General features: G+C 42.5%; 1 protein-coding gene across 3 annotated transcripts in view; it reads left to right on the plus strand.

Moving 5' to 3' along the window:
* The window catches only part of itgb6 (integrin, beta 6), a 69,267-nt gene that overhangs the window by 51,504 nt on the left and 3,321 nt on the right, over positions 1–14,442 (plus strand). For all 3 annotated transcript variants that reach the window (XM_062034991.1, XM_062035000.1, XM_062034982.1), the window contains 2 exons: positions 11,768–11,862; positions 13,549–13,662. In XM_062034991.1, coding sequence (XP_061890975.1) covers positions 11,768–11,862; positions 13,549–13,662 — 209 coding nt within the window. The remainder of the gene's footprint in view (positions 1–11,767; positions 11,863–13,548; positions 13,663–14,442) is intronic.

Below are 14,442 nucleotides of genomic sequence, written 5' to 3' on the forward strand. Positions count from 1 at the left end.
ATACTTTATTGCGGGGGGATGGCCGATACTGCCTACGAGCACGATACAGACTCCTGCCATAACGATACAGTATACATCCTCATGTATCACTTGGCAGGGAAATGATGAGAGAACATTTCAGAACAGCTGTGATTTGATCAATATATCAATATATTGATCTACAATTCTGTTCAAATGTAATAATCACTTATTATTCTGTTCTTTGATATTTGACATTAGTCGACACATTATGGTATGGATCTGATACAGGGTCAGTATCAATCATACCAATGCTGATACTTCACTGTTCTACACCATTGAAGGATTGCATTTTTGATCACGACTGCAATATATGTATGTATATATATATATATATATATATATATATATATATATATATATATATATATATATATATATATATATATTTACATATATATATGTGTGTGTGTATGTATGTTGTCTTCTGTGTGGACTTCCGGTTCCGGTTCACCGTGCGTGACTGCTCGCCGTCTGTTCGCTGTTGCGAAAAAGCTAAGTAGCGCTCTATCTGTGTGCTTTTAATTGTTCTACAGCTTTCTTTATCACTTCTCAAACATTTTTTGGTACTATTTAACTTGCAAATCACCCGATCTCTGTCCCACCACCCTTTCCTCAGCTAGCTAGCTGCTAAGCTAGCGCGGAGAAAGGCAGCGCCGGTCAGTAAGAAGCTACTCCTACAGACCGCGACCACTTCCCTGAGGACAGCAGGAACTTCACTCGGTGACAGAAAACACTGTGAGTAATGGCTTCCTGCGCGTCTTGCACCATACTCACGGAGAGGTTGGCTCTGCTAGAGGGCCGTGTCCGCCAGTTAGAGCAGAGTAATGTCGTAACTTTAGATGTTGCGGACACATCTGCTAGCGTTAGCTGTAGCGAGCTAACTAGCCCAGCTTGTAGCAGTCCTAAGCGGCCTACAAGCTACGGTGTACCGGTTGAGACGCATAATAGATTTAGCTCTTTAGCTAGTCCTACACCCCAGTCTACCGGGCACCACACCTTAGTTATAGGGGACTCCATCACCCGAAACATAAAGCTTAGCAAACCAGCCACAATAAAGTGTATCCCCGGGGCCAGAGCACCTGACATTGAAGCTAATCTTAGGGAGCTAACTCGCAACAGGCCTAGTAAACACGTACGACAGGCTAATCGCACCACTAATTATGCGAATATAGTTGTACACGTTGGCTCCAATGACACTAGAATGAGACAGTCAGAGATTACAAAGAGAAACATAGCCAGGACTTGTGATCTCGCCAGAAAGATGTCCAGGCATCGAGTAATTGTCTCTGGCCCCCTGCCTGCGAGAGGCAATGATGAGAGATATAGCAGATTAGTCTCGCTTAACAAGTGGTTGGCTAGCTACTGTAGGACGCAGGGACTAACGTTTATTGATAACTGGCCCTCTTTCTGGGGCAAACCAGGCTTGCTGATGAGAGACGGCCTTCACCCTAACCAGGAAGGCGCCATCATCCTGTCTAGAAACATAGACTACTATTTAAGTCTCACTTGACTGAATACACTAGAGCAAGCCCGGTCACAGGCAATTACAATGTCTGTTAGTCCGGGTGAGGAGTCAGTTAAGCTAGAACTAGCCAGCGCCAGGCTGGATAATCCATGTACGCATAGCAATTCTCTTAGAATAATACACAATTCACATAATGTTTTTTCTGTTGTGTCTGTGTCAGAGGTGGACATGCATTCTACTGAGGTGGCAAATTATGATATGTCCAGTCTATTGCAGCACCAAGCAAACAATCGGAAAATTCCCGTCATATCAATTCCTAGATATGGTCGAAACTATTTAAAGTGCACTACGCATAATAAACGCAACATTGTTAATATTGCCACTACGGATAATCTTAACAAAAACTCGTCAAAACAGCCCAATACCTATAATATGGGCTTTTTAAACATAAGATCATTGTCTCCCAAGGCGTTATTGGTTAATGAGGTCATTAGAGACAACAATCTTAACGTCATTGGTCTTAGCGAAACCTGGCTCAAACCGGACGAATTTTTTGCGCTCAATGAGGCATCTCCTCCTAACTATACGAATGCGCATGTTGCCCGCCCTCTTAAAAGGGGAGGGGGTGTCGCACTAATATACAATGAAAATTTCAACCTTACCCCTAACCTAAATAATAAATATAAATCGTTTGAGGTGCTTACTATGAGGTCTGTCACACCGCTACCTCTCGACCTGGCTGTTATCTACCGCCCCCCTGGGCCCTATTCGGACTTTATCAGTGAATTCTCAGAGTTCGTTGCTGATCTAGTGACGCACGCCGACAATATAATCATAATGGGGGACTTTAATATCCATATGAATACCCCATCGGACCCTCAGTGCGTGGCGCTCCAAACCATAATTGATAGCTGTGGTCTTACACAAATAATACATGAACCCACGCATCGCAACGGTAATACAATAGATCTAGTGCTTGTCAGGGGTGTCACCACCTCCAAAGTTATGATACTTCCATATACTAAAGTAATGTCCGATCATTACCTTATAAAATTTGAAGTTTTGACTCTTTGTCAACAAGCTAATAATAATAATAACTGCTATAGCGGCCGCAACATTAATGCTGCCACAACGATGACTCTTGCTGACCTACTGCCTTCGGTAATAGCACCATTCCCAAATTATGTCGGCTCTATTGATAAACTCACTAACAACTTTGACGATGCCTTGCGCGAAATTATTGATAGTATAGCACCGCTAAAGCAAAAAAGGGCCCCTAAAAGGCGCACCCCATGGTTTACAGAAGAAATTAGAGCTCATAAATTATCATGTAGAAAACTGGAACGCAAATGGCGCGCGACTAAACTTGAGGTTTTCCATCAAGCATGGAGTAATAGTTTAATAACTTATAAACGCATGCTTACCTTAGCTAAAGCTAAATACTACTCAAATCTCATCCGCCTCAACAAAAACGATCCTAAATTTCTGTTTAGTACAGTAGCATCGCTAACCCAACAAGGGACTCCTCCCAGTAGCTCCACCCACTCGGCAGATGATTTTATGAATTTCTTTAATAAGAAAATTGAACTCATTAGAAAGGAGATTAAAGACAACGCATCCCAGCTACAACTGGGCTCTATTAACACAAATACGACTGTATATACGACGGACACTGCCCTCCAAAATAGTCTCTCTATTTTTGATGAAATAACATTAGAGGAATTATTACAGCGTGTAAGTGGGATAAAACAAACAACATGTTTACTTGACCCACTTCCTGGGAAACTTATCAAGGAACTGTTTGTATTATTAGGTCCATCAGTGTTAAATATTATAAACTTATCACTTTCCTCCGGCACTGTTCCCCTAGCATTCAAAAAAGCGGTTATTCATCCTCTGCTCAAAAGACCTAACCTCGATCCTGACCTCATGGTAAACTACCGACCGGTCTCCCACCTTCCGTTTATTTCCAAAATTCTCGAAAAAACTGTTGCACAGCAGCTAAATGAACACTTAGTGACTAACAATCTCTGTGAACCTTTTCAATCCGGTTTCAGGGCAAATCACTCTACGGAGACAGCCCTCGCAAAAATGACTAATGATCTATTGCTAACGATGGATTCTGATGCGTCATCTATGTTGCTGCTTCTTGATCTTAGCGCCGCTTTCGATACCGTCGATCATAATATCTTATTAGAGCATATCAAAACACGTATTGGGATGTCAGACTTAGCCTTGTCTTGGTTTAACTCTTATCTTACTGACAGGATGCAGTGCGTCTCCCATAACAATGTGACCTCGGACTATGTTAAGGTAACGTGCGGAGTTCCCCAGGGTTCGGTTCTTGGCCCTGCACTCTTTAGTATTTACATGCTGCCGCTGGGTGACATCATACGCAAGTACGGTGTTAGCTTTCACTGTTATGCTGATGACACTCAACTCTACATGCCCCTAAAGCTGACCAACACGCCGGATTGTAGTCAGCTGGAGGCGTGTCTTAATGAAATTAAACAATGGATGTCCGCTAACTTTTTGCAACTCAACGCTAAGAAAACGGAAATGCTGATTATCGGTCCTGCTAGACACCAACATCTATTTAATAATACCACCTTAACATTTGACAACCAAACAATTAAACAAGGCGACTCGGTAAAGAATCTGGGTATTATCTTCGACCCAACTCTCTCGTTTGAGTCACACATTAAGAGTGTTACTAAAACGGCCTTCTTTCATCTCCGTAATATCCCTAAAATTCGTTCCATCTTGTCCACTAGCGACGCTGAGATCATTATTCATGCGTTCGTTACGTCTCGTCTCGATTACTGTAACGTATTATTTTCGGGCCTCCCTATGTCTAGCATTAAAAGATTACAGTTGGTACAAAATGCGGCTGCAAGGCTTTTGACAAAAACAAGAAAGTTTGATCATATTACGCCTATACTGTATATACCTTTATATATATACATATATACCTATACTGGCTCACCTGCACTGGCTTCCTGTGCACTTAAGATGCGACTTTAAGGTTTTACTACTTACGTATAAAATATTACACGGTTTAGCTCCAGCCTATCTCGCCGATTGTATTGTACCATATGTCCCGACAAGAAATCTGCGTTCAAAGAACTCCGGCTTATTAGTGATTCCCAGAGCCAAAAAAAAGTCTGCGGGCTATAGAGCGTTTTCTATTCGGGCTCCAGTACTCTGGAATGCCCTCCCGGTAACAGTTAGAGATGCTACCTCAGTAGAAGCATTTAAGTCTCATCTTAAAACTCATTTGTATAATCTAGCCTTTAAATAGACCCCCCCTTTTTTAGACCAGTTGATCTGCCGTTTCTTTTCTTCTCTCCTCTATTCTCCCCTGTCCCTTGCGAGGGGGAGTTGCATAGGTCCGGTGGCCATGGATGAAGTGCTGGCTGTCCAGAGCCGGGACCCCGGGTGGACCACTAGCCTGTGCATCGGTTGGGGACATCTCTGCGCTGCTGACCCGTCTCCACTCGGGATGGTTTCCTGTTGGCCCCGCTGTGGACTGGACTCCCGCTGATGTGTTGGATCCACTGTGGACTGGACTTTCACAATGTTATGTCAGACCCACTCGACATCCGTTGCTTTCGGTCTCCCCTAGAGGGGGGGGGGTTACCCACATATGCGGTCCTCTCCAAGGTTTCTCATAGTCATTCGCCGACGTCCCACTGGGGTGAGTTTTTCCTTGCCCGTATGTGGGCTCTGTACCGAGGATGTCGTTGTGGCTTGTACAGCCCTTTGAGACACTTGTGATTTAGGGCTATATAAATAAACATTGATTGATTGATTGATTGATGTATGTATGTATGTATGTGTGTGTATGTAATATATGTGTTTGTATATATACTGTATATATACACACACACCCACACACATGTGATTATATACGCGTGTGTGTATATATATGTATATGTATACATGTATATATATACATATAAACACACACATATATGTGTGTGATTATATGTATATATATACAAAAGTGTATATATGTGTGTGTATATATGTATGTATATATACATATATGTGTTTGTATATATACTGTATATATACACACACACATGGGTTATTATATACGTGTGTGTGTGTATATGTATATGTATATATGTATATACAGTATATAAACACACACATATATGTGTGTGTTTATATGTATATATATACAAATGTGTATATATGTGTGCGTATATATGTATGTATATATACATATATGTGTTTGTATACATACTGTATATATATACACACACATGGGTTATTATATACGTGTGTGTGTGTATATATGTATATGTATACATGTATATACAGTATATAAACACACACATATATGTGTGTAGTTATATGTATATATATACAAATGTGTATATATGTATGTATATATACATATTTCTATGTATATATATATATATATGTTTATGTAAAAATAAGTATGTGCGTCTATATATATGTATGTGTGTATATATATATATATATATATACACACACACACATACAGTCGCAATGTATATATGTGTGTGCGTATATATGTATACATGTGTGTGTGTGTGTATATATATATATATATATATATATATATATATATATATATATATATATAAGGGACAAGCGGTAGAAAATGGATGGATATATAATACTGATACATATAAATATATATATATATATATATATATATATATATATATATATATGTATATTATTTATATATATATATATATATGTATATATATATATATATATATATATATATATATATATATATATATATATATATATATATATATATATATATATATATATATATATATATATATTTATATGTATCAGTATTAATAAATGTCAGGATGTTTGCATTCACATAATTTAAGATTCAGAGTTTTAGGAGCCATTTTAAAGTTTTATGTCAAAGAAGAGTTTGTATGAAGCACAAGTGAGAACGATAGTGATGGTGGATTGTTGGATATTTGATATTGTGGCTGTTGAAAAGAACAAGCAAGAACAAAGAACTCCCCTGAAAACCGTATCACAAAAGCGTAATAAGATCCAAAGTCTGGACTTTGTCAACCATGCCAGTAGTTTGTACTTAGTCTGGTCCAGCAAGTTTGTACTTAGTCTGGTCCAAGAAGTTTGTTCTTAGTCTAGTCCAAGAAGTTTGTACTTAGTCTGGTCCAAGAAGTTTGTACTTAGTCTGGTCCAAGAAGTTTGTACTTAGTCTGGTCCAGCAAGTTTGTACTTAGTCTGGTCCAAGAAGTTTGTTCTTAGTCTAGTCCAAGAAGTTTGTACTTAGTCTGGTCCAACAAGTTTGTACTTAGTCTGGTCCAAGAAGTTTGTACTTAGTCTGGTCCAAGAAGTTTGTACTTAGTCTGGTCCAAGCAGTTTGTACTTAGTCTGGTCCAAGAAGTTTGTACTTAGTCTAGTCCAAGAAGTTTGTACTTAGTCTGGTCCAAGAAGTTTGTACTTAGTCTGGTCCAGAAAGTTTGTACTTAGTCTGGTCCAAGAAGTTTGTACTTAGTCTGGTCCAAGAAGTTTGTACTTAGTCTAGTCCAAGAAGTTTGTACTTAGTCTGGTCTAAGAAGTTTGTACTTATTCTGGTCCGGAAAGTTTGTACTTAGTCTGGTCCAAGAAGTTTGTACTTAGTCTGGTCCAAGAAGTTTGTACTTAGTCTGGTCCAAGAAGTTTGTACTTAGTCTAGTCCAAGAAGTTTGTACTTAGTCTGGTCCAAGAAGTTTGTACTTAGTCTGGTCCAAGAAGTTTGTACTTAGTCTAGTCCAAGAAGTTTGTACTTAGTCTAGTCCAAGAAGTTTGTACTTAGTCTGGTCCAAGAAGTTTGTACTTAGTCTAGTCCAAGAAGTTTGTACTTAGTCTGGTCCAAGAAGTTTGTACTTAGTCTAGTCCAAGAAGTTTGTACTTAGTCTAGTCCAAGAAGTTTGTACTTAGTCTGGTCTAAGAAGTTTGTACTTATTCTGGTCCGGAAAGTTTGTACTTAGTCTGGTCTACTTAGTCTGGTTTGTACTTTACCCTCTCTCTTGACCTTTTGTCCTCCACATGACCTTCTCACCTTCTATCACACTCTCTCTTGACCTTTTGTAGGGAACATGTGACATGTGACAGCTGACAGGTAACACAGGTGACAGGTGACACAGCTGACTTATGTGACAGGCCACAGGTGACACAGGTGAATGGTGACAGGTGTCAGGTGACAGTTGACACAACAGGTGACACAGCAGGTGACAGGTGACAGGAACATGACACTGGTGACAGGTGACACAGGTTATAGGTGACACAGGTTACAGGTGACACAGGTTACAGGTTACAGGTGACACAGGTTACAGGTTACAGGTGACACAGGTTACAGGTGACAGGTTACAGGTGACAGGTGACACAGGTGACAAGTGACAGGTAACAGGTGACACAGGTTACAGGTTACAGGTGACACAGGTGACAAGTGACACAGGTTACAGGTGACAGGTGACAAGTGACAGGTGACACGGGTTACAGGTGACACAGGTTACAGGTGACAAGTGACAGGTGACACGGGTTACAGGTGACACAGGTTACAGGTGACACAGGTTACAGGTGACAAGTGACAGGTGACACAGGTTACAGGTGACACAGGTTACAGGTGACACAGGTGACAGGTTACAGGTGACACAGGTTACAGGTGACAAGTGACAGGTGACACAGGTTACAAGTTACAGGTTGAGGGTGACACAGGTTACAGGTGACACAGGTTACAGGTTACAGGTGACACAGGTTACAGGTGACACAGGTTACAGGTTACAGGTGACACAGGTTACAGGTGACAGGTGACACAGGTTACAAGTTACAGGTTACAGGTGACACAGGTGACACAGGTTACAGGTGACACAGGTGACACAGGTTACAGGTGACACAGGTTACAGGTTAAAGGTGACACGGGTTACAGGTGACAGGTGACACAGGTTACAAGTTACAGGTTACAGGTGACACAGGTGACACAGGTTACAGGTGACACAGGTGACACAGGTTACAGGTTACAGGTGACACGGGTTACAGGTGACACAGGTTACAGGTGACACAGGTGACACGGGTTACAGGTTACAGGTGACACGGGTTACAGGTGACACAGGTTACAGGTGACACAGGTTACAGGTGACACAGGTTACAGGTTACAGGTGACACGGGTTACAGGTGACACAGGTTACAGGTGACACAGGTTACAGGTTACAGGTGACACGGGTTACAGGTGACACAGGTTACAGGTTACAGGTGACACAGGTTACAGGTGACAGGTGACACAGGTTACAAGTTACAGGTTACAGGTGACACAGGTGACACAGGTGACACAGGTTACAGGTGACACAGGTGACACAGGTTACAGGTGACACGGGTTACAGGTGACACAGGTTACAGGTTACAGGTGACACAGGTTACAGGTGACAGGTGACACAGGTTACAAGTTACAGGTTACAGGTGACAGGTGACACAGGTTACAGGTGACACAGGTGACACAGGTTACAGGTGACACGGGTTACAGGTGACACAGGTTACAGGTTACAGGTGACACAGGTTACAGGTGACACAGGTTACAGGTTACAGGTGACACGGGTTACAGGTGACACAGGTTACAGGTGACACAGGTTACAGGTTACAGGTGACACGGGTTACAGGTGACACAGGTTACAGGTTACAGGTGACACAGGTTACAGGTGACAGGTGACACAGGTTACAAGTTACAGGTTACAGGTGACACAGGTGACACAGGTGACACAGGTTACAGGTGACACAGGTGACACAGGTTACAGGTGACACGGGTTACAGGTGACACAGGTTACAGGTTACAGGTGACACAGGTTACAGGTGACAGGTGACACAGGTTACAAGTTACAGGTTACAGGTGACACAGGTTACAGGTGACACAGGTGACACAGGTTACAGGTTACAGGTGACACGGGTTACAGGTGACACAGGTTACAGGTTACAGGTGACACAGGTTACAGGTGACAGGTGACACAGGTTACAAGTTACAGGTTACAGGTGACACAGGTGACACAGGTGACACAGGTTACAGGTGACACAGGTGACACAGGTTACAGGTGACACGGGTTACAGGTGACACAGGTTACAGGTTACAGGTGACACAGGTTACAGGTGACAGGTGACACAGGTTACAAGTTACAGGTGACACAGGTTACAGGTGACACAGGTGACACAGGTTACAGGTTACAGGTGACACGGGTTACAGGTGACACAGGTTACAGGTTACAGGTGACACAGGTTACAGGTGACAGGTGACACAGGTGACACAGGTGACACAGGTTACAGGTGACACAGGTGACACGGGTTACAGGTTACAGGTGACACGGGTTACAGGTGACACAGGTTACAGGTTACAGGTGACACAGGTTACAGGTGACACAGGTTACAGGTTACAGGTGACACGGGTTACAGGTGACACAGGTTACAGGTGACACAGGTTACAGGTTACAGGTGACACGGGTTACAGGTGACACAGGTTACAGGTTACAGGTGACACAGGTTACAGGTGACAGGTGACACAGGTTACAAGTTACAGGTTACAGGTGACACAGGTGACACAGGTGACACAGGTTACAGGTGACACAGGTGACACAGGTTACAGGTGACACGGGTTACAGGTGACACAGGTTACAGGTTACAGGTGACACAGGTTACAGGTGACAGGTGACACAGGTTACAAGTTACAGGTTACAGGTGACACAGGTTACAGGTGACACAGGTGACACAGGTTACAGGTTACAGGTGACACGGGTTACAGGTGACACAGGTTACAGGTTACAGGTGACACAGGTTACAGGTGACAGGTGACACAGGTTACAAGTTACAGGTTACAGGTGACACAGGTTACAGGTTACAGGTGACACAGGTGACAGGTGGGAAGAAGTCATGTCCCCCAACACCAAAGTGAAGTTCTTTTCTCTCCTCCAAAGTCTCTTTGTTGTCGTTTGATAATTTGCTGAGATATTTGTCTATAGTCACACACACACTTGTGTGTCCTTCATGACACTTGTGTGTCTTATTGTGTGTCCTTCATGACACCTGTGTGTCTTATTGTGTGTCCTTCATGACACCTGTGTGTCTTATTGTGTGTCCTTCATGACACCTGTGTGTGTTATTGTGTGTCCTTCATGACACCTGTGTGTCTTATTGTGTGTCCTTCATGACACCTGTGTGTCTTATTGTGTGTCCTTCATGACACCTGTGTGTCTTATTGTGTGTCCTTCATGACACCTGTGTGTCTTATTGTGTGTCCTTCATGACACCTGTGTGTCTTATTGTGTGTCCTTCATGACACCTGTGTGTCTTATCGTGTGTCCTTCATGACACCCGTGTGTCTTATTGTGTGTCCTTCATGACACCTGTGTGTCTTATTGTGTGTCCTTCATGACACCTGTGTGTCTTATTGTGTGTCCTTCATGACACCTGTGTGTCTTATTGTGTGTCCTTCATGACACCTGTGTGTCTTATCGTGTGTCCTTCATGACACCTGTGTGTCTTATTGTGTGTCCTTCATGACACCTGTGTGTCTTATTGTGTGTCCTTCATGACACCTGTGTGTCTTATTGTGTGTCCTTCATGACACCTGTGTGTCTTATCGTGTGTCCTTCATGACACCTGTGTGTCTTATTGTGTGTCCTTCATGACACCTGTGTGTGTTACTGTGTCCTTCATGACACCTGTGTGTCTTATTGTGTGTCCTTCATGACACATGTGTGTCTTATTGTGTGTCCTTCATGACACTTGCGTGTCTTATTGTGTGTCCTTCATGACACCTGTGTGTCTTATTGTGTGTCCTTCATGACACATGTGTGTCTTATTGTGTGTCCTTCATGACACTTGCGTGTCTTATTGTGTGTCCTTCATGACACCTGTGTGTCTTATTGTGTGTCCTTCATGACACCTGTGTGTCTTATTGTGTGTCCTTCATGACACCTGTGTGTGTTATTGTGTGTCCTTCATGACACCTGTGTGTCTTATTGTGTGTCCTTCATGACACCTGTGTGTGTTATTGTATGTCACACAGGTCGTGTGTAGAGTGTGTGTTATTGTGTGTGTGTGTGTGTGTGTGTCTGACACAGGACGTGTGTGTTATTGTGTGTCACACTGGTCGTGTGTAGAGTGTGTGTTATTGTGTGTCCTTCATGACACCTGTGTGTGTTATTGTGTGTCACACTGGTCGTGTGTAGAGTGTGTGTTATTGTGTGTCCTTCATGACACCTGTGTGTGTTATTGTGTGTCACACAGGATGTGTGTAGAGTGTCACCTTCAAGCCCAGGACGACGCTGACATGTGTGAAGTCAACTGCAGTCTCCCCAAAATTGACATCAACACAACAGCAGGTACTTTTCTGACTAAATATTGTGTTGTTGTTGTTGTTGCACTCTCTTCATGAATTATGTCAACATGCCTCATTCCTGTGAGAATCCTGCATTGAGGCAGGGGTGTCCAAAGTTTTCCACTGAAAAATCGAAGGATTTTAGGCCAAAATGCTTATTTAAAAATTCGAACACAGTGTTACTGTTCAAACTGGGTAACGTTACAGTGGCCCAAAAAAAATGTATATACTTGTTACCATAGTTTCCTTAATATAGAGCACACGAGTTTATAAGCTGCACCCATTACATTTTAGAAAACATTTATTTCCCATAAATTAGCCGCACAGGGCTATAAGTCGCAGATATATATGTTGTAAAATGAGTTATGTTTTTTTAAATGTACACACCTTTTTTAAATGTACACACCTTTTTTAAATGTACACACCTTCATTGTTTCCAAACGGTGTCTAAGAACTTGACGCATTTTGGTGTAAAGACAAAAGATGAAGGTGAAGTTATAACACTGGAACACCCTCAGAAAGAGGTGTTTTAAAATATAGTTAGCTAGCTAGCAGTGTTTTAGCTACTTCTAAATCACTCATCCTGGTCTCCATGGCGACAGATTAAGTAAGTTTCTTACAAGTAGCATTATCACTGGAGGACGAGGAATAGCTAAACATGCTTCACTACACACCGTAGGAGGATACAATGTAAACAAACACTACACCTGACATCCACTGTAATGATACCAAGTACAGGAGCGTACTTGGTCGATACTACTATGATCACATCGATATTTCTTATCATCACAAAATATTTTTCCTTTTTTTAAAATTCATATTATGTTGATAAAGTCCGTAAATACGTCCCTGGACACATGAGGACTTTGAATATGACCAATGTATGATCCTGTAACTACTTGGTATCGGATCCATACCTAAATGTGTGGTATCATCCAAAACTGATGTCAAGTATCAAAGAAGAGAAGAATAAGTGATGATTACATTTGAACAGAAGTGTAGATAGAACATGTTGAAACAGAAAAAAAGCAGATATTAAATGAATAAGTAGATTAATAATCAATTTTTACAGTTTGTCCCTCATAATGTGTACAAAATAATAGGTGTGACTAATTAGGAGTCTTTGTTTGTTTACTTACTAGTAAAAGACAAGTTGTCTATTTTATTGAAGGACTAAATGACAATAATAAACATATGTTTCATGTACACTAAGATTTTTTGTTTAAATAAAGACAATAATGACATTTTTTGTGGTCCCTTTATTTAGAAAACTATCGAAAAGAATCCAAATATATTTTGGCTCCAAAATATTGGTATGGGGGAAACCTTACTTTGGACTTGTAAGTGTTTTGCGAGGTCTGGTCTAGACTCCAGGAAGTGTGGATCAGAAGCCTCCTGTGTAACATGAAATAGGCTCCTCCCACAGTGGGCGTGTCCACGCAGCACAATGGCGGACATGTTCCCGACCAGACTTTCAATGCAGCGTGTGAAGGAGCCGTGGAGCGTGTCTCCTTTAAAGTCCAGATCTGTTTCAACACGCAAGCTGATCCTTGGCGTGGGACACAATGGTGGACTACAGATTGTAGTCTTTGATACTGACATCCCAGAGACAGCACAACACAAGACAGGCTATCCTTTTACATTGTTATTACAATGCGGGGAGTGAAGGTGATATGTTTCTACTTTTTAGGTGTGGACAAGAGTCCCTCTATGCAGTGCACTCTGATGTTGGAGAACGAGTGCTGGATCTCCTTTAGCGTGCTAGCCAGCGACACCACCACGGTCTACAACCTGCACATGTACGGTAAGTCAGTTCGTCAGTTGTAGACCCGCACATGTACGGTAAGTCAGTCCGTCTGTCGTAGACCCGCACATGTACGGTAAGTCAGTCCTTCAGTCGTAGACCCGCACATGTACGGTAAGTCAGTCAATCAGTCGTAGACCCGCACATGTACGGTAAGTCAGTCCGTCAGTCGTAGACCCGCACATGTACGGTAAGTCAGTCCGTCAGTCGTAGACCCGCACATGTACGGTAAGTCAGTCCGTCAGTCGTAGACCCGCACATGTACGGTGAGTCAGTCGGTCAGTCATAGACCCGCACATGTACGGTAAGTCAGTCCGTCAGTCGTAGACCTGCACGTGTACGGTGAGTCAGTCGGTCAGTCATAGACCCGCACATGTACGGTAAGTCAGTCCGTCAGTCGTAGACCCGCACATGTACGGTAAGTCAGTCCGTCAGTCGTAGACCCGCACATGTACGGTAAGTCAGTCCTTCAGTCGTAGACCCGCACATGTACGGTAAGTCAGTCCGTCAGTCGTAGACCCGCACATGTACGGTAAGTCAGTCCGTCAGTCGTAGACCCGCACATGTACGGTAAGTCAGTCCGTCAGTCGTAGACCCGCACATGTACGGTAAGTCAATCCGTCAGTCCGTCAGTCGTAGACCCGCACATGTACGGTAAGTCAATCCGTCAGTCGTAGACCCGCACATCTACGGTAAGTCAGTCCGTCAGTCGTAGACCCGCACATGTACGGTAAGTCAGTCCGTCAGTCATAGACCCGCACATGTACGGTAAGTCAGTCC

This window comes from Entelurus aequoreus, linkage group LG02, assembly GCF_033978785.1.
Source record: "Entelurus aequoreus isolate RoL-2023_Sb linkage group LG02, RoL_Eaeq_v1.1, whole genome shotgun sequence".
Lineage (NCBI taxonomy): Eukaryota > Metazoa > Chordata > Actinopteri > Syngnathiformes > Syngnathidae > Entelurus > Entelurus aequoreus.